This window comes from Merops nubicus, unplaced genomic scaffold (genome assembly GCF_000691845.1).
Source record: "Merops nubicus isolate BGI_N331 unplaced genomic scaffold, ASM69184v1 scaffold17133, whole genome shotgun sequence".
Lineage (NCBI taxonomy): Eukaryota > Metazoa > Chordata > Aves > Coraciiformes > Meropidae > Merops > Merops nubicus.
Window position 1 is genome coordinate 22,173 of NW_008597065.1, and position 23,640 is coordinate 45,812.

The 23,640-nt window shown below is 36.4% G+C and overlaps 1 protein-coding gene across 1 annotated transcript in view; it reads left to right on the forward strand.

Annotated features, from left to right (window-relative positions):
* The first annotated feature begins 429 nt into the window (after window positions 1-429).
* Window positions 430-23,640, forward strand: part of ATP13A3 (ATPase type 13A3) — a 32,685-nt gene continuing 9,474 nt past the window's right edge. Inside the window, exons 1-23 of the mRNA XM_008936590.1 lie at window positions 430-480; window positions 2,229-2,402; window positions 3,185-3,367; window positions 3,675-3,745; window positions 7,347-7,427; window positions 8,635-8,704; window positions 9,479-9,613; window positions 10,315-10,387; window positions 11,139-11,270; window positions 12,260-12,439; window positions 15,346-15,503; window positions 16,165-16,353; window positions 17,101-17,162; window positions 17,747-17,897; window positions 18,370-18,486; window positions 19,535-19,552; window positions 19,647-19,800; window positions 19,887-20,007; window positions 21,179-21,303; window positions 21,971-22,149; window positions 22,616-22,738; window positions 22,826-22,905; window positions 23,576-23,618. Coding sequence (XP_008934838.1) covers window positions 430-480; window positions 2,229-2,402; window positions 3,185-3,367; window positions 3,675-3,745; window positions 7,347-7,427; window positions 8,635-8,704; window positions 9,479-9,613; window positions 10,315-10,387; window positions 11,139-11,270; window positions 12,260-12,439; window positions 15,346-15,503; window positions 16,165-16,353; window positions 17,101-17,162; window positions 17,747-17,897; window positions 18,370-18,486; window positions 19,535-19,552; window positions 19,647-19,800; window positions 19,887-20,007; window positions 21,179-21,303; window positions 21,971-22,149; window positions 22,616-22,738; window positions 22,826-22,905; window positions 23,576-23,618 — 2,670 coding nt within the window. The remainder of the gene's footprint in view (window positions 481-2,228; window positions 2,403-3,184; window positions 3,368-3,674; window positions 3,746-7,346; window positions 7,428-8,634; window positions 8,705-9,478; window positions 9,614-10,314; window positions 10,388-11,138; window positions 11,271-12,259; window positions 12,440-15,345; window positions 15,504-16,164; window positions 16,354-17,100; window positions 17,163-17,746; window positions 17,898-18,369; window positions 18,487-19,534; window positions 19,553-19,646; window positions 19,801-19,886; window positions 20,008-21,178; window positions 21,304-21,970; window positions 22,150-22,615; window positions 22,739-22,825; window positions 22,906-23,575; window positions 23,619-23,640) is intronic.

Here is a 23,640-nt window from a genome sequence, read left to right on the forward strand (position 1 = left end):
AAATGTGTAATCTTGGCCTACTTTTGAGCTTTTTTTTTTTTACAGGTTTAACTTGTTTCCATCATGAAGTTTGTAGAATGTACCAAAACCTGCTTGCTGTGTTTAGAATGTAACCAAGTTAAATTGATACAAGCTCTTTTTTCTCCTTCAAAGCTTGCTGTTTCTACAGTATTTCACTTGTATTCATCCAGTGTTCAATGTTAAGGCTTTACTAGAACTCCTGGGGTCTTTACTACCAGATGGTAGTAACAGGGGAAATTTAAGATCTATATTAATATATTGTCAATTTATCTGTGTGTTCTTACAGAAAATTAATCAAGACAACCTAATACTTAGGTATAAAATCAGTAATATAACTTCAGTTTTTATTTCTTTTGTTGTTAAAGGTCTTCCATATCTCAAGTTGAGAAGTTCCATATCATACTAAACATGGAGAAAGAAGAAAAGAAATTTGTCAATAAAGCAGAGGAAGATGAGATGGTAATGCATTCTGTTTGTCTATTTTTATGCAGTGAAAGAAAACATTTTCATAGTTTTCTCTCTAAATGGGACATATGCCATCAGGAATTAAACTGTCTAAGTTTAAATCAATTTATCAGTTTTATAAGGTTATCCTTTATAATCTTTTTTTGGTATTAAATCTGATCCTTGGATAGAGTATGTTTTTATTGAAAGCCTTTGCAGAGGTGATGGGTTGTCTGCATTGCTCCATAATCTGACCGTGCTCTGCATGCTCTTGCATATTCATATTTATGCAGATAAGACCCACTCCCTAAATCATGGCAAAGAATATTTTTGTTAGCACATAAACTTTGCTTCCTACTGGAGCAATGATATCTCTTATCACTTGTTCTGGAAGACACAGAAATTAGCTTTGACAGGAAAATAATAACAGCTGATATTTAAATGTCTAGCCCATTTTAGAGACAGAAGAAACTATTTGGGGTATATAAGAATTTTTGTTTTAAAAAATAGTAGATTACTGCAAATTGAAGTCCTTCTTTTGTCTTTGTGCATGCTGCTAGGAAAACCTGCACATTGCTATAACAACTCTAATATGGAGAGTAGGAAAATACACCTTACATCAAAAAATGAAAAAAGAAATGCTTATGGTCTGATCACTCAAATACTTTTTTGAGAAAATAGTTTCGTTTTGCCTCAAAAGGACAATTAACCTCTCCCACTAGCTCTCACCCACCTGCTTTTATCAGAAAGGAGTGAAACTGGCTCTGGTGTTTTGGGGATAACAGAGAATGGGTTTTGTCTACTTTGTCAGCTGAGAAGGCTGTTAAATAAAGTTGTTGAAAAGCCTTTTCTTAGAAAAGGAGCTTAAACAATTTCTGATACTGCTGAATGAAAAGTACAAAAGAAATTGCAAAACATTGGTGTCAGTATGAACTGAGGGTGGGACTGGGTGGGAAATTCATTGCCCGTCTGCAGCAGGAAATATCATTTAATGATGTAATGTGAAACTTGGGAATATAACAGTGTCACTGAATTATTTTCTGTTCTTGGCTGTCATCACGTTGTTAGTACTTGCCTTTGACCAAGTCACACTTAATATGTAGTAGATTTTTTTTTTTATGAGAGAAGTTAAAATTAGCTGGTGCAAGTTACAGATCCTTTGACAGTGTGACTTAGAGTTTCTAATATTTCACAGTAGCTTCCCTTGTTAAATGGCAGGCAAAATAAGTCAGTTTCTCTGCTAAAACATAGCATTCAATAAAAATATTTACAGGCATGCTTAGAAGTTACAAAATTCCTCTAACACCAGTAATTCAAAATTATGCATGCTAGATAATTAAATGCTGATGTGATAAAATCAACATCTGACAAAACTGCATATGCTTCTGCTCTTAAATGCTTTGCTGATTTGTGCTGTGTCATAGTCAAAACTCTTGAGTGTTCACTGAGAATTCAGGTAGGTTGTGTTGCAACTTGCGTCCTTGGGGAGCAGTTCAGAGAGGAGACAGGTCCTGCAGTGAAATGTTTTAAACAGTGTGGATGTTCTACCTTTGTCAGGCTTTTACTGGTATTTGTATTTCTAACTGAGCAAAACAATGTTCCTTTTGTTGCCACTCCATCTATTGAGAGTTTTTTTTTTAATTCCTCCAGAAAAAATATGAAATTTGATTTGCTCTAAATGCCACACTCTATGAAAAATTAATGTTGGTTTCCTGAGCCAGAGTAATTAAGAGAGTCATTGTTTTGTTTCTGGTTCCATGCAGGAGATCTATGGCTATGATCTGTGTCGCTGGAAGCTGGTGCTAGTTACTGCAGGAGTGATCTGTTCTGGTGGCTTCCTTCTCCTCCTTCTCTACTGGATGCCTCAGTGGCGCGTGAAAGCAACGTGCAAAAGGTCTACACTTAAAGACTGTGAAGTGGTTCTGTTGAGAACAACTGTAAGTCTAAAGGAGGGTGCACTTCTCCCAGTTTGCCATGGTTTCACATCCCTCTTTCTGCTTGTTACATTACAAAAATCTTTCCCTGCAATGTGGATGTGATTTTGTTTTATGGCACAGCAGAACTGTGCTGCTTAGTACTGTCAAGAGCTTTGCTGCCCATATGGGAAGATTGACAGGTGCTTGCAGAGGACATGGCAAAAAAAGTCTTTGCTTTTGGGTTTCAGGAATTAAATAAATGAATGCTGTTGTCATCAAAAGTTACAGAACAAGATGCCTTGTTCATATAACCTGAGAACATGATATTCAGGTTTTCCCTTCCTTGTTCAGCAAAAAGACATTTGTTAAGGCATAACTAAACCCAAATGTGGTTTGATTTCAAGTGGTCTTCTTCCTCCACAATTGCTGCATACAGTCCCTGGTTATGACCTTGTGTGAAGTCATCAGTTATTTGAAGTTGCGGAGTGGTGCAGCTGAATGCGTAGGAATCAGATAGTTCTTCCTACTACAGAACAACTGTAAATTATGAAGGGCTGAAGATGTCAAAATTCAAGTACCAAGACTCATTGTTTAAAAAAAGAAAAAAAAAAAAAAAAGCTTTTAGACTTGTGGAAAGAAAATGTGTTCTTAAGGTAGCTGATATTAACCTGAGGGTATCTTCTGTAGTTGTGTGTGCTTTACTAATCTGTTATCTGTTGTCACATTTTGCTACAGATGTTGTAGTAAAATGCTGTTTAAATGCTGTTTCAGCCAACTAATTTTTTTCTTCCCCTCTTTTTAAGGATGAATTCAAGATATGGTTTTGTGCAAAGGTTCGCATTATGCCTTCTTTGGGAGCCAGTGCTTTACAGAATCCTAACCCTATTGTTCGCAAGGTTTCAAATGGCCATGCTGTTCATTTCTGTGAATCTGCTGCAGAAGAGAATAAAAACTATTTGAAAAAATATTTGCCTGTAAGTAAACCTGCAATACTATGCTTCCTAATTTTCGAAGTACCTCAAGTAGTACATACAGTAAACATGCACAATACAGTGCACATGAAGAGCTACCTTTGTCTAACAGCCTAACTCATTTTTTGGGTGGAGCACAAATCTTTTACTCAGTAACCTGGTACTGGAAACTGTGGAATGGTTGAAAGATTCTTTTGAAAGAAAAGTATTCATTTTTCAGTGAAGTTTTTTTCTAAATTCACTTTGAATTGCTGTTCAGAATGAAGTCAGAAGAGAGGTGTTAAGCAGTGCTGTTTAATATCCACCTCTGTTACCCTTGCAGATTCGTTACTTCACACATCACAGCATGAAGTATTTCTGGAATGATTCAGCTCAGAGCTTTGATGTTATACGGTAAAAATACTTTCTTCTTTTGTGTTGTGCTTGGAACAGCGTTTTTAAAAGTACAATAGCATGCCTAAAAACATGGTGAAAATTGTTGTCGTATTCTCCCCAGCTGTTTTAGCTCATCGAAGAGATTTTAACTCAGTGTGACTTTGGAAGGAGGGTTTTTGTTTAATCTACCTTTATTGAGCGTGATTCGTACAGAGTGACACGCTGTGAGCCTCTGCAGGCTGTTTGCCTGTTTTTGGAGTGTTGCTTGAGAATCCGAGCACCTCTCTATAGACAGTAGCTCTCCTATAAACCCTTAAAAACTTCCCTTCTGATGGAGTAACTTAGTTTTTTTGCATTGCCCCTGAGCTAGAGCCAAAAGGTGTATCTAGGAAGAAGGGAATTCACTGAGTACCTAGTTGCTCACCTGTTTGTAGATCTGCTGCTACATTTTAGTCCAGTTGAACTGAATTTGATCTTTTGATACTCTTTAAAACAAACACAGGTTTCTTGCACTGATAGAATATGTCTTAGTAGGCAGTACTGTCTGCACTCACTGAATGTGATGTGCTGTTTCTTTTTTATCCAGTGGCACTTTTGCATGACATTAGAGCTGAAGAAGAAAGTCTTTTTTTTCCTGGTGTTATCAATAAGGCCTTTCCATAGCGCTGTCAAGTCAGATGAACACAGGCTTCTCAGTTTTTGACAACTGCTTGTTAAAGTAAGAACTTTGGATCAGAAATATAGCTTTTTTTAACTTGAATGTTTATTGCATAGAGCCATCATATAGAAAAGTCCAAGTACTACAAGTAGGAAAAAAGTTAATGATCAGTGACTGAAGGAAAGAAAAATACTTAAAATTTCTGTAAGGAGAAAGATAATATGCAAATGTTTCTTATGTTTTTCAAAAAAAGTGTAAAAATAGCACAGAAAGTTATCAGGAATGACAACAGTTTCAAAAAATTATCATAATGCAGGCAGTTACAAAACTGAGTACTCCTCTGGGAGTGTGGAAATGTCTCAGTTCATGTGTAAATAATTAAAAGCTTTCTATAAATTTTTTATGTTAAGCCTCCCGTGAATTACAGTGGTACAGGTAGTGATGCTTGTCATTTTTCATTACAGGGTCCTATTTTTGTGCCTATAGTGTTGCTAATTTAAACTATTCAAAGGGAATATATCCCACAGTTCAGATTAAAAAAACCTCAAAACTATACTTTTATGCTAGGAACAGGTATGGGGTGAAAAAAAATCATGTGACTCCATGTGTTTGGAGAAAAAATGTTCCTTAGCATGAAAGCAGTAACTTGAAACTTGGCATTTGTTGGCTGCTTGACTGTGCTTTTTGATGTTCTTGTGATAACTCAGCCAATTTATAAGCCTTGGAAAAATCTCAGAAATGCCTGTGGAGTTATGTGAGCATTTATTCAATCACATTCTTGCTGATATGCCAAACTTTGATTTGTTTGATGTATTAGCGATGACTGAGCCTGAGCACTTGTTTAATCGGGTACTGTAGCTGAGCTGGACACCATTATGTAGCAATTGGATAATAAAGAGGAGAAAGAGCTGGATCTGAGACATACCTGATACTGGCAGAGTATTGACTCACTTTTGCACAAGGTCCAGTAAGAATGAGACTTAGCTCTAACTTTTCTCTGAAGTGAATTTAGGTATGTTCATGCAGTGAAGTACTAGATACCACCTACAAAATAATAGCTGAACTTACGCTAAATATGCTGAAGTGAAGTCTTAAAAATTTGTCCTTCATCAAGGTACTTTTTTTTAAATCTGCTTTTCAGAAATCACTAGTACCTAATAACAAGATAGAGAATCAAGTTGATATTTGTGAAGAAATGGTTTGAGGCTGAGGGCTTTACAGTAAAATCTGTGAGGCAAGCAACACAGTTACAGTTGGGATCTAAGCACAGTACTGCATCGTGCAGAGAACTGCACAGAGTGAATCTAATGATGCAAGTGTCCGGAGCCAGAACAGTTTGATCGCATGATTAAAGGCTTAGCACAATACAGAAGAGAGGGAAATTAAGATTTCTTGGGCAGCTAATTTGGTTATGAGAGCCTGAGTTTCATATCATTGTCCTTTTCATAATAACGTAATATTAAGAACACTGTTTTAAACACAGGAAATGTGAGTGTAATTGTTCTTCAACTAAATCAGGCTTGGTCATATAGCCAAAGAGGATGCAACTTTGACCTTGTATGTCTGTTTTGTTTTAGTTAGTGTGAGCTGAATCTCTGAGTGAGTTGATGAGTGGTTTATGTAATAAACTGTGTGCACACAGGGATTTTTTTAAGTGCCCTGGGAATTCAGTACTATAACAATACAGTAAAAAGCAGATAACATCCTGCTAGAACCCGTCTTTGGATGTTACACACATAGGTATGCATATTTTTATATAAAGTACTGCGTTTTAGGGATCCTTCTTAAACCCACTGTTACATTCCTTTTTGTGCAGGGAAAGAAAAATTGAATCATTTGGGATAGAATAGGAGGAAAGGCACAGCTGTTAACAGAGAACTATATATTTGTTAAACTATGAGTTTTAGATTAATAATATTTGAACTTGAAAAAATTTAGGGAAACGTTGTAAATTTGTGACCAGATGAACACATTCACCATTTTCACCTTCTGTACTTTTACAAGAAGGTGGTAGAAGCATGGTCCCAGCTTTTGCAATAGTGTGGATGTTTAAAGCTTTCCCTGTGTTCTAGAAAATAGAGGTAATTGTTGCTATATATGCACAGTAAAGACTTTTTCTCTTCAGCGGGACTACTCTGAATCCTTTTTAGTAGATAACTTAATAGATATCCAATATGAAAAAGACTTGTGTTTGAGCAGAGCTGGTTTTGTCTTGTCATCTGCAAAAGCCTTCTGGAAAGTAATGATATTTTTCCTGTGCATCCAAAGTGTGTCTGGTAGAAAATGCCTGGATATTGAGCACGATATGTCCTATTTACTAAGTTTGGTAGTTGAAATCATCCCATGGCTGTAAACATAATGATGCTTGAGGGGTGCTTGTTTATCTGCAGATTTTCTGAATTATAGCATTTGCTTTCACAGCATGTAGAAGAGTCCTGTGAAGATGAGTCTCAGTGATAAAGTAGTAGTTAGAATGTAGGCTGTACTTTGCCCAGTCATGGATAAAATTTTGATAGCCAGATGCTGCAAGTAGCTTAAGTATAGACTTATTTGATTAATTGATTAATAATGGTTTCTAAAATGCTTTCATTTGAGACAAATGAAGATATTGTGAAGAAATATCAATCCATCCTGATGTCATACAATGTTTAACAAAACTTGCTCACTTCTTTTTAGAGGCCTTTGAATACTAGTTACACCAGTCTTTATTTCATTTTTAAGTATATCTCCATTTTGATTGAAAAAGATATGACTGTCCTACAAAGTAAGATGGCACTGCTTTTAACATCTCATTGATATCTGCAGCTGTTACAAAAATAGCTAGAAAATGTTAATCCATAGAATTTGTTCTTTTATAATACACTCTAACTCTTGGTGAAGACTTAGCTCTTTTGAGTTACTGAATACTTGATTTTAATATCAATTTTCTTAAATAACTCATTGAATTTTTCCTTTACTTAGAGGTCTAGATGAATCTACATTCTGCTCTTCGATTCATAATGAACACAGCACAGGACTGACAAAGGGAATGCATGATTTCAGGTAATACTACAGTATTTAAGGAAGAATTGGTTTTATTCCATTACCTATGTTCAAAGTGGTAACAAAACTAGAAGACTATTTAGTGCTTAGTGTTTACAGATGGGCTCTTACACTTCCTTCAAAGAAGACTGTTAGATATATGAAATTCTTGTTTTACCTGTATGTTGAGTAGGAGCTAGACTCTGAAGCTGTGTTGGCTTACTTCTGTCAAACTACACTGAACATGGGAATTACTAAATTACTTTAAGCAATAGCTGCATATATTTCTGAAATTGTATTTACTCCTTAATGTTGTGAAATAAAATAAGCAAAGAAAAAGAATGGCGAGCAGTTGTGTTTTCAACCACATTGGCAGATATACAGTGAAATTTGGCAATTGCTGTAAAACAAAGCAGTTATTTTTTTTTCCACATAATTCACCTTTAAGTGACATAAGTGTTACCATAACACTGTCACTGCTGAAGGGTGTGTTTGGTTTCAGAGGCAAATAAACTGTCTCCCAGTGGAGAAGTCCATCAAGAGTTCTTTAGCTGGAAAAATGCTCATTTGTCTCAAGCTGCAGAATGTTGAAGATTTGAAGGGAACTCTGAGGTAGATGACTCTGCTGCTTCTTGGTTTCTTTGGCCCTTGGCTAGTGGTCATTGTGAGAGAGGGGTTAGTATATTAGATTGCTAACAAATATTATTGGATGCCAAGAAACAGCAAACCTGGCCTAAACTAACTAATTTCATATTTTAGGAAGATCAGGCTGGCACTTTCCAGGTCTCAGAACTTTGGCTTTAATTTTAAAATTAGAATCACAGGTGTGTCCCATGACTTGCATGGATCTGTCTTTGATTGCAGCAAAATGCATTCCCCACTTTTGATTCTGGTTGGCAAGAAATAACTAGGGAAGAAAATACTCATTTTTTTCACATGCTGTTTCAGACTAATGGTGTGAATAGGCCTATCAAGGGACACAGCTGAAGTGCATAGGCAGAGAAGAACTTGGTCTAGAAAAAAACTTTAAAATGTAACTTTAATGGTGGGTAGTTCAAGGAATTCTTAGTTCTCAAATGTGAACAACCACCTTTGGAAACAATATGATAAATAGAAGGGGCCACATATTATGTAATATTTTATACTTTCTCATATTAATGGAATTATGTGGAATAAGTTTTCTAGTAAGTTTTAACTGTCTTTCGATTTTTTTTTTTTTATAATGCAGAAAAGCATTCTATGGAGTAAATGAAATTGCTGTGAAAGTGCCTTCCATTTTTAAGCTTCTGATTAAGGAGGTAAGATCTTTTCTTTCACAAATCAAAACAAAAAAAGTATAAAATTAGAAGTTACTGCAAGTATAATGACTGTTGGCCTGGTCTCCAACTAATAGTGTAAACCAGAAACCTTTCCCCAGAGCCCCACACTATGAAGCACTGTCCAGAAATGTGAACCTTTATTACTGAGCTCCCCAAACTTTAAGTGGTCTTAGCTGTAAACTTTTCAGAGTTCACAACCTGGTGCCTTAGCAAGGATGTAAGAAAATGTGTCAGAATTCTTTGAGAGGATATTTATTTACTTTTTGTTGTTAATTTTTAACATAAACTGACCGATTGTGTTTCCATTATCAGGCCAGGTATCATACATTATAATACAAGCATCAAATCAAATGTGTTCATGCATATACTTTTGTTGGACTTGTTCCATTTTCTTTGTACCAGGTGGATTTGAAAAATTGACTTGGTATCCATATGCTATAATAATGCATGATAGAAATTTTTGAACAAACAAACTCTTCAGTCTGAACTAATGGAGTAAGAACTGGAGCGTCAGTGCATTTATTAATAAGCTATACATAATGAAACCCAAATTAATTTAAGAATGGCAACTTATGGTGCCTCAAGATGTTCCTATGATTTTGCTTTGAGGGGTAGGGGCAAATGCAACAAAAGTCTTGTACAAAGAACTGAGAAGTTTCTTGTCCATGGAGGAGGAGAGGATGATTCTGACTCTTCTGATGGAGAATGCATCTGACCTTTTGGTGTAACTTCAGTGTTCTGTCACTCTTGCAGGTTCTCAACCCTTTTTACATTTTTCAGTTGTTCAGTGTGATATTGTGGATCACTGATGAATATCACTACTATGCATTAGCAATTGTCATCATGTCTGTAATATCCATTGTTAGCTCACTCTACACCATTAGAAAGGTAAGTTGAAAGAAAACAGATGTATCTTTTCAGCTTTTTTTTTTACTGATTGGTTTATTTTGATGTGAAATTGTCAACAGTTCTCTTTGAGACCCTTCCCTGCTGACTCTGCACGCTGTTGCATCAGCAGGTTGACCTCAGATCACAGAAGCACTACCTTGCTTAAATAAAACTCAGGCACCAGTTTGTGCCACGTTGTACTGACAGTAGTGATTCCATCTTGCATTGTCTCCTGTTTGAAAAAGTCCAACGGAGTTGAGTGGATTGTTAAATTAGTGATGCGTTTTTGTCTGTAGGCTTAGCTGTACCTGCTGGAAATCAAAGTAGTAATTATCCTTAAATTGCAATCCCTGAATTCAGACCAGAAACAAACTCTCTTACCTTAATCCAGGTTTGTACAACTGTGGCAGTTTTTACTTATCTATGTTAATGACTAAATGTTTTTATAACATTTTGCATGGGAGCGGGTATTTGCTTCCAGAATGCTATTAAAAGTAGTAACTTTTACTGGTTGATACACTGAAACTTTATTTGCCCATAAGTTCTCTAACTTGTGTTTAAGCAAATGTTTTAAGTAACATTTTGTTGTAAAATAATGTTAGCAAAGAATCCAGTCACTTCTGCTTGCAGAGATAGAATGTGCATTTGGAAGACAACGAGCTGTGCTTTTAAGTAATGAACTGTTTTCTCCCCTTTTGCAGCAATATGTTATGTTACACGACATGGTAGCAGCTCACAGCATTGTCAGGGTTTCTGTCTGCAGACAAAATCAAGGTAAATTTAACACATGGTTTGGAAGGCTGAGTTTCAGCTGTTAATTAAGTGTGACTGTAAAGTTGGTGTATAATTTTCTTGGATCAGCTGGAAATGGTTGCATTTGGTAGCAAACTGCATGGGAAAAGGAAAAGTTACAAAGTGAAATTTAGATATGATAATTATCTGTTCAGGATTATCCTTCTAGGTAGTATTTTATCAAATATCATGCTTGTTCTAGATTAGGTGCTTGTCCTCTTCTTGTTCCTCATTATTTACCACTACACATATGTAACTGTCATTGTACTTCCTTTTTTGTCTTAAAGAACTGCATGCATTGGGTTTCCATTACTATGTATTACCCCAGAGGGGCTGCAAATTGATTTTTGGACTTGTGTTTATTTGGATACTACAGTAGTGGAAGGTGGTTAGATTGTGGTATCTGATACTGCTCTATAAGATGTGCTTTTGTTGGACTTGGGTCTTTATATTGAAGTTATACTGTAGTTACTTGTTAGTGTCATTTGTACAAGTTTGACTCATTTTATTTGTTACGATCAACTATGTCTATGTACTCTGGAGTTTAGTCTGTGATGGAATTGGGTGTATCAACAGCTATTTCTGTATCTTTTCAAGAAATTTTCATGATGCCATTAGTAAAATGCAGTATGGTCCTAATTATCCCCACCTGGATCTTGGCCATGAAGATCTTTATCAGATTTTGTAGATGGTGGCTATTTTCAAGTAAACTTGTTTGTGTTTGAACACACAGAAATAGAGGAGATCCTTTCCACCGACCTCGTGCCTGGGGATATCGTGTCGATTCCATCTAATGGGACTATTATGCCCTGCGATGCAGTACTTCTCAGTGGTACTTGCATTGTAAATGAGAGCATGTTAACAGGTAAAGTAAACTTGGTAGTTTTGTGTGGCTAAATGTATTAGTTAATACCTGTGTGCATGCTTAACTTGCAGTACATTCTAGCAGAAGTGGATGTGTTTAATTTTGCTTGCAATGGATACGTTCTGGCAATTACGTATGCTTCTGAGTACTTAAGTACTTGTGTTCTGCTTATCTGCACAGCTACCTGGTGGTACTTGGCAACCCCAAAAATGAGTGATGATTTCTTGTTGAAAAGCTTTCTTCTTGATAGCTTGTGTTCCTACCTCTTGACTTGCTGTTCTCAGTGCAGACTGAGTTCTGCAGTATGCGTCTTCAGAAACTTTTTGCCTAAACCTTTTAGCTGCTTCCAGGAATGAAGGTAGTGTGTAGAGTGTTCTGCAGTATTTTAAAACCAGAAATTATCTCAAGTTGTGCCTGTGTACCCTGAAACAGGGACCTGATGTATTTGAAGGACAGCTTCACTGGATAGCGTGGACTTTTTTGTTATTTTTAGGATAATACTTCCAAGCTGGCAGTGTTTAGAAAACTGTGGTTTATCATGTTCAATTTTTTTAATGTACTTGAGCCTCTTGCTGCTGCTAGCAACTGATAAAAACTGATTGCAGCCCTAGCTTTGGTGTACTCAGTCACCAAAGGAGCTGAGAATAATTTTATTCAGCTTCTAGTTTTAGTGAGTAAAGATGGGGTGCTGCCTTGCAGCAGGAGAAGAAAGCTTGTCCTGTTTTCTTTCAATGAGCAGTATTTTAGACCTATCTGATTTGAATTAAGAGGAACAGATGCTATAATGGTAACAAATAGAGGTTAATAGGATTTGGGTGAGGAATCCGGTGAGCTGGGAGACTACCGAATAACTGTACTGAAAAGAAGATGACTTATAGCAGAAGTCTGCTTCTCTGCTGATGAAGTGAGATTATATTGTTCTGCTTGAAGTCATGAAGCAAAAAATGTCTATTCTTCAATCTTACTTAGAGATTCTTTTTCCATTCAAGGTGAAAGTGTTCCTGTCACAAAGATTAATCTGCCAAATCCTTCAGAATATCCAAAAACAATGGGAGATGAAATATACAGTCCAGAAGTGCATAAACGGCATACTTTGTTCTGTGGAACCAATGTCATTCAAACCCGTTTCTACACTGGAGAATTGGTCAAAGCTCTGGTAGTGAGAACAGGTATCAGTTGTTACCTTTATCACTTGCTAATGGACCACTTGCTTTTGTAGGTGTTTGTCAGCTGATACTTTGGAATGTTGTATGTTGCTAAGCTTGAATAAATGAGTGTACCTTAAATAATTTGATAAATGTCTTACAACAGTAACAGAACTAGTTAGTGGCCTGGAGAGTATCAGTTGGCAAGCAAGAAAGTGAATCAGTCTTTAGCATCAATTTAAAACTTAACTGAATCAATTTCAAAGTCCTAGCTTTCTCTTACAGTGTGTTGGTTGAACTACATATGCCTCTCTGAAAAGGTTTGGCATACCATTGGTCTATGTGGGTACCAGGGAACAGCTTATTTTAGTGGAGTCTTTGGCAGTGTCACATGGTTTTCTTTCCCCATAGTTTTGTCAAAGCACATAACATCTGATTAAATGTTTGATCGAGCCCTTTCTACAGAAGTGCTTATTCATAGTAACATGTTAAAGGTGTGCTTTTAGATAATACAGGTGTTCTATTAAAATAATTGCAGACTAATGTAGTTGCAGGATTCTGCTTCACAAGGGTGATGTTAAGAAAACCGTCACAAAATAGATGAATGTGAGTTATAATTGAAGCTGCAATAAAGTTTGAAATAATAAATTTGACTACATTGACTAGAATACTACTTAAAGCCAGCTTTCCAGCAAGAACCTTTATCCTAATTAGCCTCTTTCTGTGGTGTCTTATCTTCACCTTCTGATTTAGCAGTAAATGATCTGATTTTTTAAAAATTAAATTCATTGATGTCTTTCTAGGCTTTTATTAGTCTTTTTTCAAAGAAAAATATTTCCCTTCCCTTGAACACAGCCCTTTAATAATATCCATCTCAACTTCTTTTGGCATGATGATATGTAGACAGGTGATCCAAGACAGCAACAGAAATGAACTGCTGAAGACTTATTTCTTCTGCTCTGCAGACAGGATAATGATTTTTTAAAAGTGTGAAACTGAGCTGAAACTCTTACAAGGAGAGCTGTAATTGCTCCCAACTCGCTGAGCTTTACTGCCCTGACGTCTGATGTCATTGTTTTAATCTGCCCTTTGCCCATGACAAGTCAGAGTTAGCTCCTATGCTGTAAACAGGATGTATTTAACCCTGTGGACCTTGTTCACGTTTTATGTGTGGACAAGTACGCTTTTCCTGCCCTGACTATATAGAGAGAGGAGCAAAGGGATCAAAAATCCTTTCTGCTGTCCTGTCTGGTTTAGAGGGATGGCTTTTAGGCAGCTAGGGAATTTCCCACTCTACTGAACTGGATACATGTCCACTGGCACTTGTAACTTCTTGCTCCTAAGATGTCCATGATAAGAACTAAAGTAATTCTGACCTAGTGAGGTACAAGTAAAAATCCCTTTATCTGAGGGAGGGGGATGCCACAAAGTGGAGGATACTAGAAAATGTAGTCCTTCAATGCATTCTAGGAGAGCAGAACTCCATATAGTTGTGTACAAAGACAACTATAAAGCCAAATATTAAGTATGGATATAAGAGTAATCTGCTGGGACCCTACTCACAGTACTCTTCAGAGTTAAGCCTTTATCATGAAACGTTTGATGTTACAGCTGAAATATACAGAAAACACCAATTAATTAAATGTTTATGGGTTTTTAGTTCATGGATATGTTAGTATATATGTCATTGTGGCTCCTATTGTAAAGAATTCAAGACTGGTAACTTTTTTTTTTAGGGAGCAGAAATGTTCACTGAAACTGTCTGCATGTCCTGTGTGTTCTCAAGACACCACATGAATTTTTACAATTTGTTTTACCCTGGTGTGTTCCAGCCTATATGGCTACAATACCTTTTGCAAAACTGTTTAAAACAAAAAAATCAAGAGTTCTGATTTTTTTTTTTTTGAATGCTGTGTTGAATTAGCCTTCATGACTAACTACTCAAGTACTTAAAGATACTAAGAGATCTCAGTTACACACTGAGATGATGAACTTCTGAAGAGGCCCATGGTTTGTATTCTGCAGTAGCATGTTTAAAGCCTGCAGGTTTCACACCTTGTTTCTCTTGTGATGAACTCATCCTCTTAAGCCTGATGCAATAGCTGCTTTGTTCTGTTAGTCTTGTATCCAAAGGTCAGCATGGAGGCCTTAGCCTTTGCTGTGGTGGCTTGCAGGCTGAGGATTTGTCAAGGAGCTGTCATTTAGGCCTGCAGACCTGACATTGATACTGAAGGTTCTAGCAATAGACTTTGACGTCTAATCAGATACAGAATGTTTCAGGCATAGAAAACTGGGCTCTGGTGTTGGCCTGTTCACATTTTGAGGCAAAGATGCAAGGAGGATCTCAGAGGATCCAAGGAGGATCTGTTGGTTGTCTGACTCCAAGGCCCTTAGGAGTCTTGTCTCCTAGTTTAAATGTCAAAATGTGATCAAGAGGTGGGTTTCTCCAAAAGATGACTTTGTGCACTGCAGTTTTTTTCTGAGTCTTTTTTTTCCTGGCTGTTAAGGAAGCTTGCAGAGACATGCCTGTTAAATATGGTTGGACTCTATGAGTAACTTAGTTTTCTTTTTGCACAGATTGGCTTAATTGGACAACTTGTAAATATACCCACCAGCTCTGCACTGAGGGGCAACGTGCAGTACAACAAACTCTTCCAGGCCAAACCATTTGAGGGTTTACTGGTGCTGCAGAAGAGGGACTCATTTGCAGCAGCCCCATGTCCTTGCCATAGGAGACAAGCACTTAGTATGATGTGCACGTACATTTCTGAAGCACGTTAATTACAATATTGCAAAACATCTATTCCTGTATATTGAGAAACAGTCTTAATGAAATGAGTAGCTTAAGGGTTTCGTTGAGTTTTTTTAATATATTTGGGTAGCTTTACTCTCGTTTATACTTCTAACAACTTTTAATTTTTCATTTCTAGGCTTCAGTACTGCTAAAGGACAGCTTATTCGTTCCATATTATATCCAAAACCAACTGATTTTAAACTCTACAGAGATGCCTATTTGTTTCTCCTGTCCCTGGTAGTAGTGGCAGGCATTGGGTTTCTTTACACGATTGTCAATAGCATCTTAAATGAGGTATGTTTGATTTGCTGGGCCAGAGCCACCTTATTTTAGAAAAGGGTTGATCATGGTTTCCAACACAATTCAGATAATGAGAAACAGTTTTTTATAAGTGAGAATTTCTTTGCTCTGTTTTGTGTAAATGGGGGGAGAGAGTCAAGCTTACAGACAACAAAATTCAGCAGAGAAGCAGAATTTGAGTGTATTAAAGTGAAATTTGCTTTTACCTCAGTTTTTATTGACCCAGTTACCAGACTTCTGTCTTTATTATATTTAATATTACCATCTGGCTGATAAACAGTTTGAAGAAATAGGATACGGCACGCCTCAAGCAAGCTGAAGGAAAACAAATCTTTACCAAGGAATTGATAACTGATAACCTAACAATTGTAGCTTTTTCTTTAAAAAAAAAATTGTTATTCAGTTACTGTTTTGAAGTCATATTTGCAGGGAAAAGTGAAAACTTGAAGTTATGGGCTGTGGATAATTCAGGACTGGATTATCATGGTTGGTGATGGTAGGTGAAGACTGTGTGCTAGGTTTCTGGTCAGAAAAGTGCTGTACTGAGGAAAGCAACGTGTGGATTTTGTTTTTGGTAATGCTGTTGTAACACTAGAGCAGGATAATGAACCTTAAGTGGCGAGTTCTTGTTCACTAACACTGACCTTTATTGCAGGTTCCAGTTCATACCATCATCATAGAGTCTCTTGACATCATCACGATCACGGTGCCTCCAGCACTCCCTGCTGCCATGACTGCGGGCATTGTTTATGCACAAAGAAGGCTGAAAAAAATTGGCATTTTCTGCATCAGCCCGCAAAGGATAAATATTTGTGGCCAGCTGAATCTTGTGTGCTTTGATAAGGTTAGGTGAATTTTGAATCTTTGTTTCCACCTGGAGAAGTGTTGTATTATAAATGGGAATTTGTATAGTCTGTATTATAATACAGAGCAGCTTCCTTATGTCAAGAGCCCAAAGTCCTAACTTATTGGTACCCCAAAATTGTGAGAGTTGAGGTCTTTTTAGAGTTTTTAGTACACAGACATCTGGAAGATTGAAGTGTGAACTCACACTTGGTTTTCATTTTCATTTATTTCTATGAAAAGCCAAACTGACATTTTATTATTCCTTAACAGAAACATGAGTGAAATAGAGTAATGACACTAGCCAGAATCCTTTGCTTTCAGATCATTATTAGATAAAATTTATTTTTTTCCTTAGATTTTTATCTAAAATTCTAAGTACCCACATTAAATTTCTTTCCCTTGTAAATACATTCCAGTTACTGTTTTACCTATGTAAGAAAATAGTGCTAAGGGTTTCATACCTACCTTCTGTTGCCCCCAACCCCTTATTATAGGGATGTTGGATTTTAAGGGTCTGTTTCATTTGTCTTGTCCCCAGGTAGGAGCATGTTTGCTTTGAATGTTGGGGTTTTTTGTTATTTAACAGAGCTGGAACCCTGAAGTCTAGATTTTTTAAGTCAAAACAAAATAGAATGTATTATTTGGGTGTAATTTGGTTAATTAGCTGTTCATTTTTGCTTTACTTGGGGATAACTTATTTCTGAAGGCTTTTTTTCCTTACTCTGCCCCTTGTTTTATTTTGCAGACTGGCACGCTTACTGAGGATGGCTTGGATCTTTGGGGAATTCAGCGGGTGGAAAATGCTCGGTAAGGGTAAGCTCAGAGCTGCTAGCAAACATGAAGCTTAGCTGTGCTTTAACAGCTTCAGCAGAATGGAATAGAAAATTCAGTGTGAGCTCATGTGTTTGCGTTTCTGTAATGAATTGTAAGGATGCAATGGAAAGTATGGTTTAGGTGTAATGAAAGTTATAACTCGCTTCTGAGGCTGAGGTGGAATTTAATTTGTTAGTCTGACACCTCATTAGGCTCATACTGCAGAAATGATACATTTAAATATAGCGTGTTTCCTTAATCCTGTCCTCCAAAGTGATGACTTTTTGGGCTGCTAAAGTGAATTAGCTTAGTTAATTGAGTTAAGTATAAAGTGATAAGAGCCCTCTGTACGAGGAATTAAACTGGGCAGCAAATAACACAGAGTTTTTAAAGGAGACAGGTTGTGACTGTTTCTGATGATTCCAGCCCAGAGTCTTAATCTGCTCTCTGTGATGTGTGAAAATACAAGTGAAGAGACTTGTGCAGTCAATTTTCTTCTGTTAATCTAAACAAGCCTTTTGAATTGGCTCATAATAAATAATTATGGTGCTAAGTATATTATGACTTCATTGTTTCAGTTTCCTTTTGCCGGAAGAGAGGGCTTGCAGTGAGAGCTTGCTGAAGTCTGAGTTCGTTGCTTGCATGGCAACTTGTCATTCCCTTACAAAAATTGAAGGAGTGCTTTCTGGGGATCCACTTGATTTGAAGATGTTTGAAGCAATAGGATGGGTAAGTGTCTGCTTGTTTCAAGAGATGCAATGTTTTAAAGATCAGTAATCAGAAATTTCCCACACTGTTACATGCAGGATAAGCCATTCGATGCTGTTTCAAGCTCTGACTGTAAACTGGTGAGCTTTTGACAATGCCTTTATGTCAAAGGAAGTCTTAGTATGAAAATGTTGCACAGAACACATTTTAGGAACGATTCATAGAACTGAAAGAATCTGAAGAGCTAATTTACTGCTTTCTGATGTGTGCATGGGAAGCTTTCAATACATACAATAAACATGTAAAATAGCTAAGTGGATCTTAGAGTTAACTGCTAATTAAAACCCTAAATTCTCACAGGAAATCTTGCTTAGAAAGATCGTTGCACCTTGGGCTGACTTCCAAGCCTGTGTTGTTTTTTTTTTTCTGAAAATTACATTGAGAAAATCAGCATTACAGGATGTGTAAAATTAGTTGATTATTTTTAATACAGATTTTAGAAGAAGCAACTGAAGAGGAAACAGCACTTCATAATCGAATCATGCCAACAGTGGTTCGACCTTCAAAACAACTTTTTCCAGAATCCAAGCAAGCAACAAATCAAGAAATGGTACAAAAATTCAAAGCAATTCTTTGAGTTAAAGTAATCCTTTGTGTGAAATAAATACCTTTTACTGTATGCTGTGTTTCTGGCTGATAAAATTCAAACAGAATCAGAACTGTGGGTTTTGGGGGCAAAGACAAGAGAAGACCTGTTTAAATCTGTTGATGGTAGTGGTTCAGTGTGTGCCATTTTTGAGGTGAGCAGACTGATTGTCAGCATTATTACTCTTATGGACTAATTATAAAGTGCTGTAATGCTTTTTGAGCTTACACATTTTAATACTAGCATCATTACCAGATTTTACTGTGCCCATAACGTGCTTAGGTGCACTTACCTCACAATTTTAGTTAAAACAGTTGTTAATGTCTCTGCATGGCATGGAATTCTAGCCACTGCTGAGATATATGCTTTACCTCCTTTGAGAGCTATGCTTTAATTAAACACTGATTTAAAAATAAAGTGAAATTGACACATTTGAAATTTTCTTCTGTCTGCATTTTGAAGTATGTTTTAATACTTATAATACATATAAGTCATTTGACTGTATATCCAGATTATCAGAGAGCAGAGTGGTGGGAGTGCATAGCAAGTTGGTTCCTCTGCATGACTCTTATTCTGTAGTAGATTGAAGCATCTTTTTTTTGTTGCAAACTCAGGGTTACTTGCACAGCAGTAATTACTGTGCAATAGTTGATGTGAGCATTCTTGAAACCTACTACATGATTTTTTGGGCAACATATGTAATAATCACAGCCTCATTATAAAATACTATGATACCTTAATTGTTTACACAAACTAAACAAACACAGGTTGAACTGTGAAAGGTCTTGCAAGTTCTAATCGAGAAATCAAGCTTGGGAGTTCTACTGTGTCTCACTTTAAACAATACTGAACAGATGCAGTATTTTCATATTTAACTTCTAGGAAATTTATTGCAAATGAAAAGTGATTTTATATGGAGAGTGCTGTATAGATTAATTTACTGATTTAAGTTGAAATAGTTTGTAGCTAAAAAAATAATGTTTATAGTAAATGTATTTTTTCTTTTTTTTAGGAATTGTTTGAGCTTTCGGTAAGTATGCTTTTTCAGTTAAGCATGTATCCCTTCTCCTAGAAGGTTTGTGGATGTAACCCTTTCTTTATTCCTTCCTTCCTGTATGACACAGAGCAGTTATGAGATTGGAATTGTGCGCCAGTTTCCATTTTCTTCAGTTTTGCAGCGTATGTGTGTAATAGCAAGAGTTCTAGGAGAGAAGAGAATGGATGCTTACATGAAAGGTGCCCCTGAAGTGATTGCCAGCTTGTGTAAGCAGGAGACAGGTAAAGGAAGAAACTATTTTTATTTCTCGTGTAGCTCAGCTGTAATATGACGAATTTTAATAATTCTAAACTTGACCTTTTTAAAGTTCCTGTTGACTTTGAGTGTGTCCTGGAAGAATACACTAAGCAGGGCTTCCGAGTTATTGCTCTTGCTCACAGAAAATTGGAGTCTAAGCTTACATGGCACAAAGTCCAGACTATTAATAGGTAAGAGTGACTTCACTTTTTTAATAAGTAACAGGCTTTAAAAGCTGCATGCTTTGGATTAAATACGTAATGTTTATTTTTGTTTAAACCAATTACTACTTATCTTTAGCTTTCTTCTGTCTTGACATAAATAGTTTTATGAAGTCTTTATTTGTACTGTGGGCAATTTGTGGAAATTCAAGATAAAGGAGTTTTTCTGCAGTAATATAACTTCTGAGGAACATCTTTAAGCTTGAAATAGAACTGAATTTTTTTTTTTTTTTTGATGTGGCAGAAAACTTCATCCTCTTTCTTTGTTACTTGAACATATTTGTTACCTGTGTCTATTAAAGATTACGGCATGTAGTGGGAACCCTCCTGTGCATGTTTAGTCTCTTCATCTGCTATAGGCAGCATGTCCATTTTCTCATTGCAAAGTTTGTCAGAAAGGTTTGAAAGGTAGAAGGGTTTCTTACTTCAAAAAGTAGTATTTCCTTTTAATTATTTTTGAGCTGATCCTGGTTTTGTGGATAATGCTGTCTTTTCCTGTAGTGTTTGGAAGTGTAGCATTGCTATGAAGATGCCAGCTTTGAATCTGTTGTTTTCTCTCAGCTCCTTGTACAAGATAAACTTTTTGCAAAGCAGTACAAAGTGGGTTTTCCAGTTTCAGGTGTGAAAAGCTACAGTAGCAGTAAAACACCCAAGACCTGTAAATACACTGACTGTCATGTAAACCAAAGTTAATTAGTTGCTTTACTTAATTAGCTAATGTCTATTAATCTTGCTAGCCTTAGTAATTTAATTTAGCTTGTATATTAAAGTTCTGCTAATTCGGAAATTAGATGTGCACTCTAAACAAATCTGAAAATTTGGTTGTGAATGCAGTTAGGTTCAATGCTTTTTCTAGCAACAACTAGAGAATGTAATTTCTTCCAGACATTTTTCATGGAAGAAACTAAAAATTGTTTTTGAGAGGAAACATTTTCTCATACTGGCTTTCAGTTAAAACACGGGAAATAAGTATAAATGATTATGGATTATTATATCTCTCAGGTCAGTTTATAAAACAAATTCTTCACTTTTCACAGTTAAAAATAAACATTTCCCTTTGGTAAACAAAGTCAAGCTCTTTAACTGACATTTAATAATTTTAACGCTTCTAACATTCTCTTCCTTGCCTCCTTTTCTACAGAGATGCTATTGAAAGCAACATGGATTTTATGGGGTTAATTATAATGCAAAACAAGCTAAAGCAAGAAACCCCTGCTGTACTTGAAGATTTGCATAAAGCCAACATTCGCACTGTCATGGTTACAGGTTAGCATGTAAATACTCATACTCAAAACAGAAAAATCCATCTCTTTTTGGTCTTATTTTAATTACAGTGTGTGAAGTCAAATTTTAATGTCAATAGGCTGGGATTCACACTGTATTTACAGCAGGAGGGAAGTTGAGAAACTATTGTGAGAGTAAGTCACTTCAGATAATTTATTTTTTTTGAATTGTAAGAATGAGTTATGACCTGGTAAGCAGGCCAGGTGTCTGTGCTCAGTGCTTTCCATGCAGTGTGCATTTGTTTTTTAAATCACAGGTATGGCAACTATGGATTAGTGTTTTGATAGGCTAGCAAGACAACTCAGTGTTTGCATGTTCTTTGTCTGTGTTTAAAAACAATATTTTAAATGTCTGCATGTTTTCTGCCTGATTTTTCAATACACACTAAGATTAGGTCAGCAAGAGATCTTTATGGCTGAAAGAAGCATACAAAGTTTCTAGTGATGTTAGTGCAGGGGAGGGTTTTAATGGGGCTAGGCTTTGAGTTCTTTCTGTTGGCTTGGTTTGCCCTGAAGTGGTCACTGGTACTTTAGTCAGTCCTCCTCCTAGTTTAAAACTGGCTTTGTTAGCTTTTCTCTTACATAGAATACCAGTATAAACTATTGACCCTTTTCTAACTGAAACCTTTTAAAATGTAATTGTTTAACAGGGGATAACATGTTAACTGCTATCTCTGTGGCCAGAGACTGTAGAATGATTCTACCTCAGGATAAGGTCATTATTGCTGAAGCACTACCTCCGAAGGATGGGCAGGCTGCCAGGATCAACTGGCATTATGCAGATACCCTCACAAAATGCACTAGTTCATCACCAGCCATAAACTCAGAGGTAACATGAGTGTCATTGTGCCCTTAGTGTAACAGTTAGTTTTACTGTCGAGTTTCTTTTTTGTTTTTGTCTTTTACTGATAAATAGCAAATCTGTTGCTAAGTGTCACATCGAAATTGCTGTGCTAGTTAAATTCCAGATCTTAAAATACCAAAGAGTAGTAAAACAGATGGGAGGAGCTTATTTTTAAACTGTTACATTTGACATTTTACTTGTGTAGAAGTCAGATTTTTTTTTTCCAGGTTTCGTTCTATTAAGACTGCTCTAGTTGTTTTTAGTTGAAACATTAAACCACACTTTCTTATCATTAAATAAGTGTTTTCATTGGATGAGGTTTTCAAATAACATTCTTAGAAGCCTCCTCTAGTGTTGAATCTCTAAGAACCTCCAGCTCTGAGTATTAGCTAGAAATTATAAGGTATCTGTATAAAGCACTACAGCTAGAATATTAAACTACATTTGATAGGATATTCCAGTTAAATTGGTGAATGAAAGCCTTGAGGATCTCCAGATGACCAAATACCATTTTGCAATGAATGGAAAGTCATTTGCAGTGATTCTGGAGCATTTTCAGGACCTGCTACCCAAGGTGAGCATTATACTTGAGTATGGGCACTTTTGAGGGTGAACAGACTTTGCCCTGTGAATATTAAGAAACCAGAATTCTGTCTTCCAGCTTGTGTTACATGGCACTGTGTTTGCTCGCATGGCACCTGATCAGAAAACTCAGCTGGTGGAAGCTTTACAAAATGTAGAGTAAGTATTTACTTAAGCATAGAAAGAGGGAGGGTTGACAGAGAATTTGATGTGATAGGAGGAAAAAATTATAGGGTGCTGTTTTGCCAAATAAAAAAGCTTGGGCTACTGTAACTACCTTGAGTTGGTAAATCAGCCTGTTAGCTGAGCAGGAATGAGAGTAGTACCATCTGCTGGCTAGTTGTGAAAGTTTCAAACTCTTCATGAAGTTATAAATGAGTAACTAAAATGACTAATGTTTTATATATCTGGAACATATTTTATAAATCTGGTTGTTTGGCTTAAAAATACATCAAATGTCTTCTATGTATTAAGGAAGTATTCAGGAGATGACTTCTGCTCACATATGGTCAGTGACCTGCTGTCTGTTGGTGTCAGAACTTGCAGCTATACAAAATCCTACAGAAGTCTCTTTGCCTAGAGCCAAGGTGCTTTAAACCACCTAGAAGTGCAAGAGTGCTGATAACCATTAGTGCTTTGATTGACCTAAGTCATGTCACTTTTCTACTTTCTTACATATATAATGGCAACAGCAATTGCTTTTGGCATTAATGGTCACTCGCTACTATACAAACTAAGTCAAATAGTATAGAAGTATTTAATGAAATATACTAAATGGACTGTGATTAGGGAATGGTCCAGAAAGCTGACATCCGTTTGGTTTTTGTAGTTACTATGTGGGCATGTGTGGAGATGGAGCAAATGACTGTGGTGTAAGTATATTTTCATTTTCCC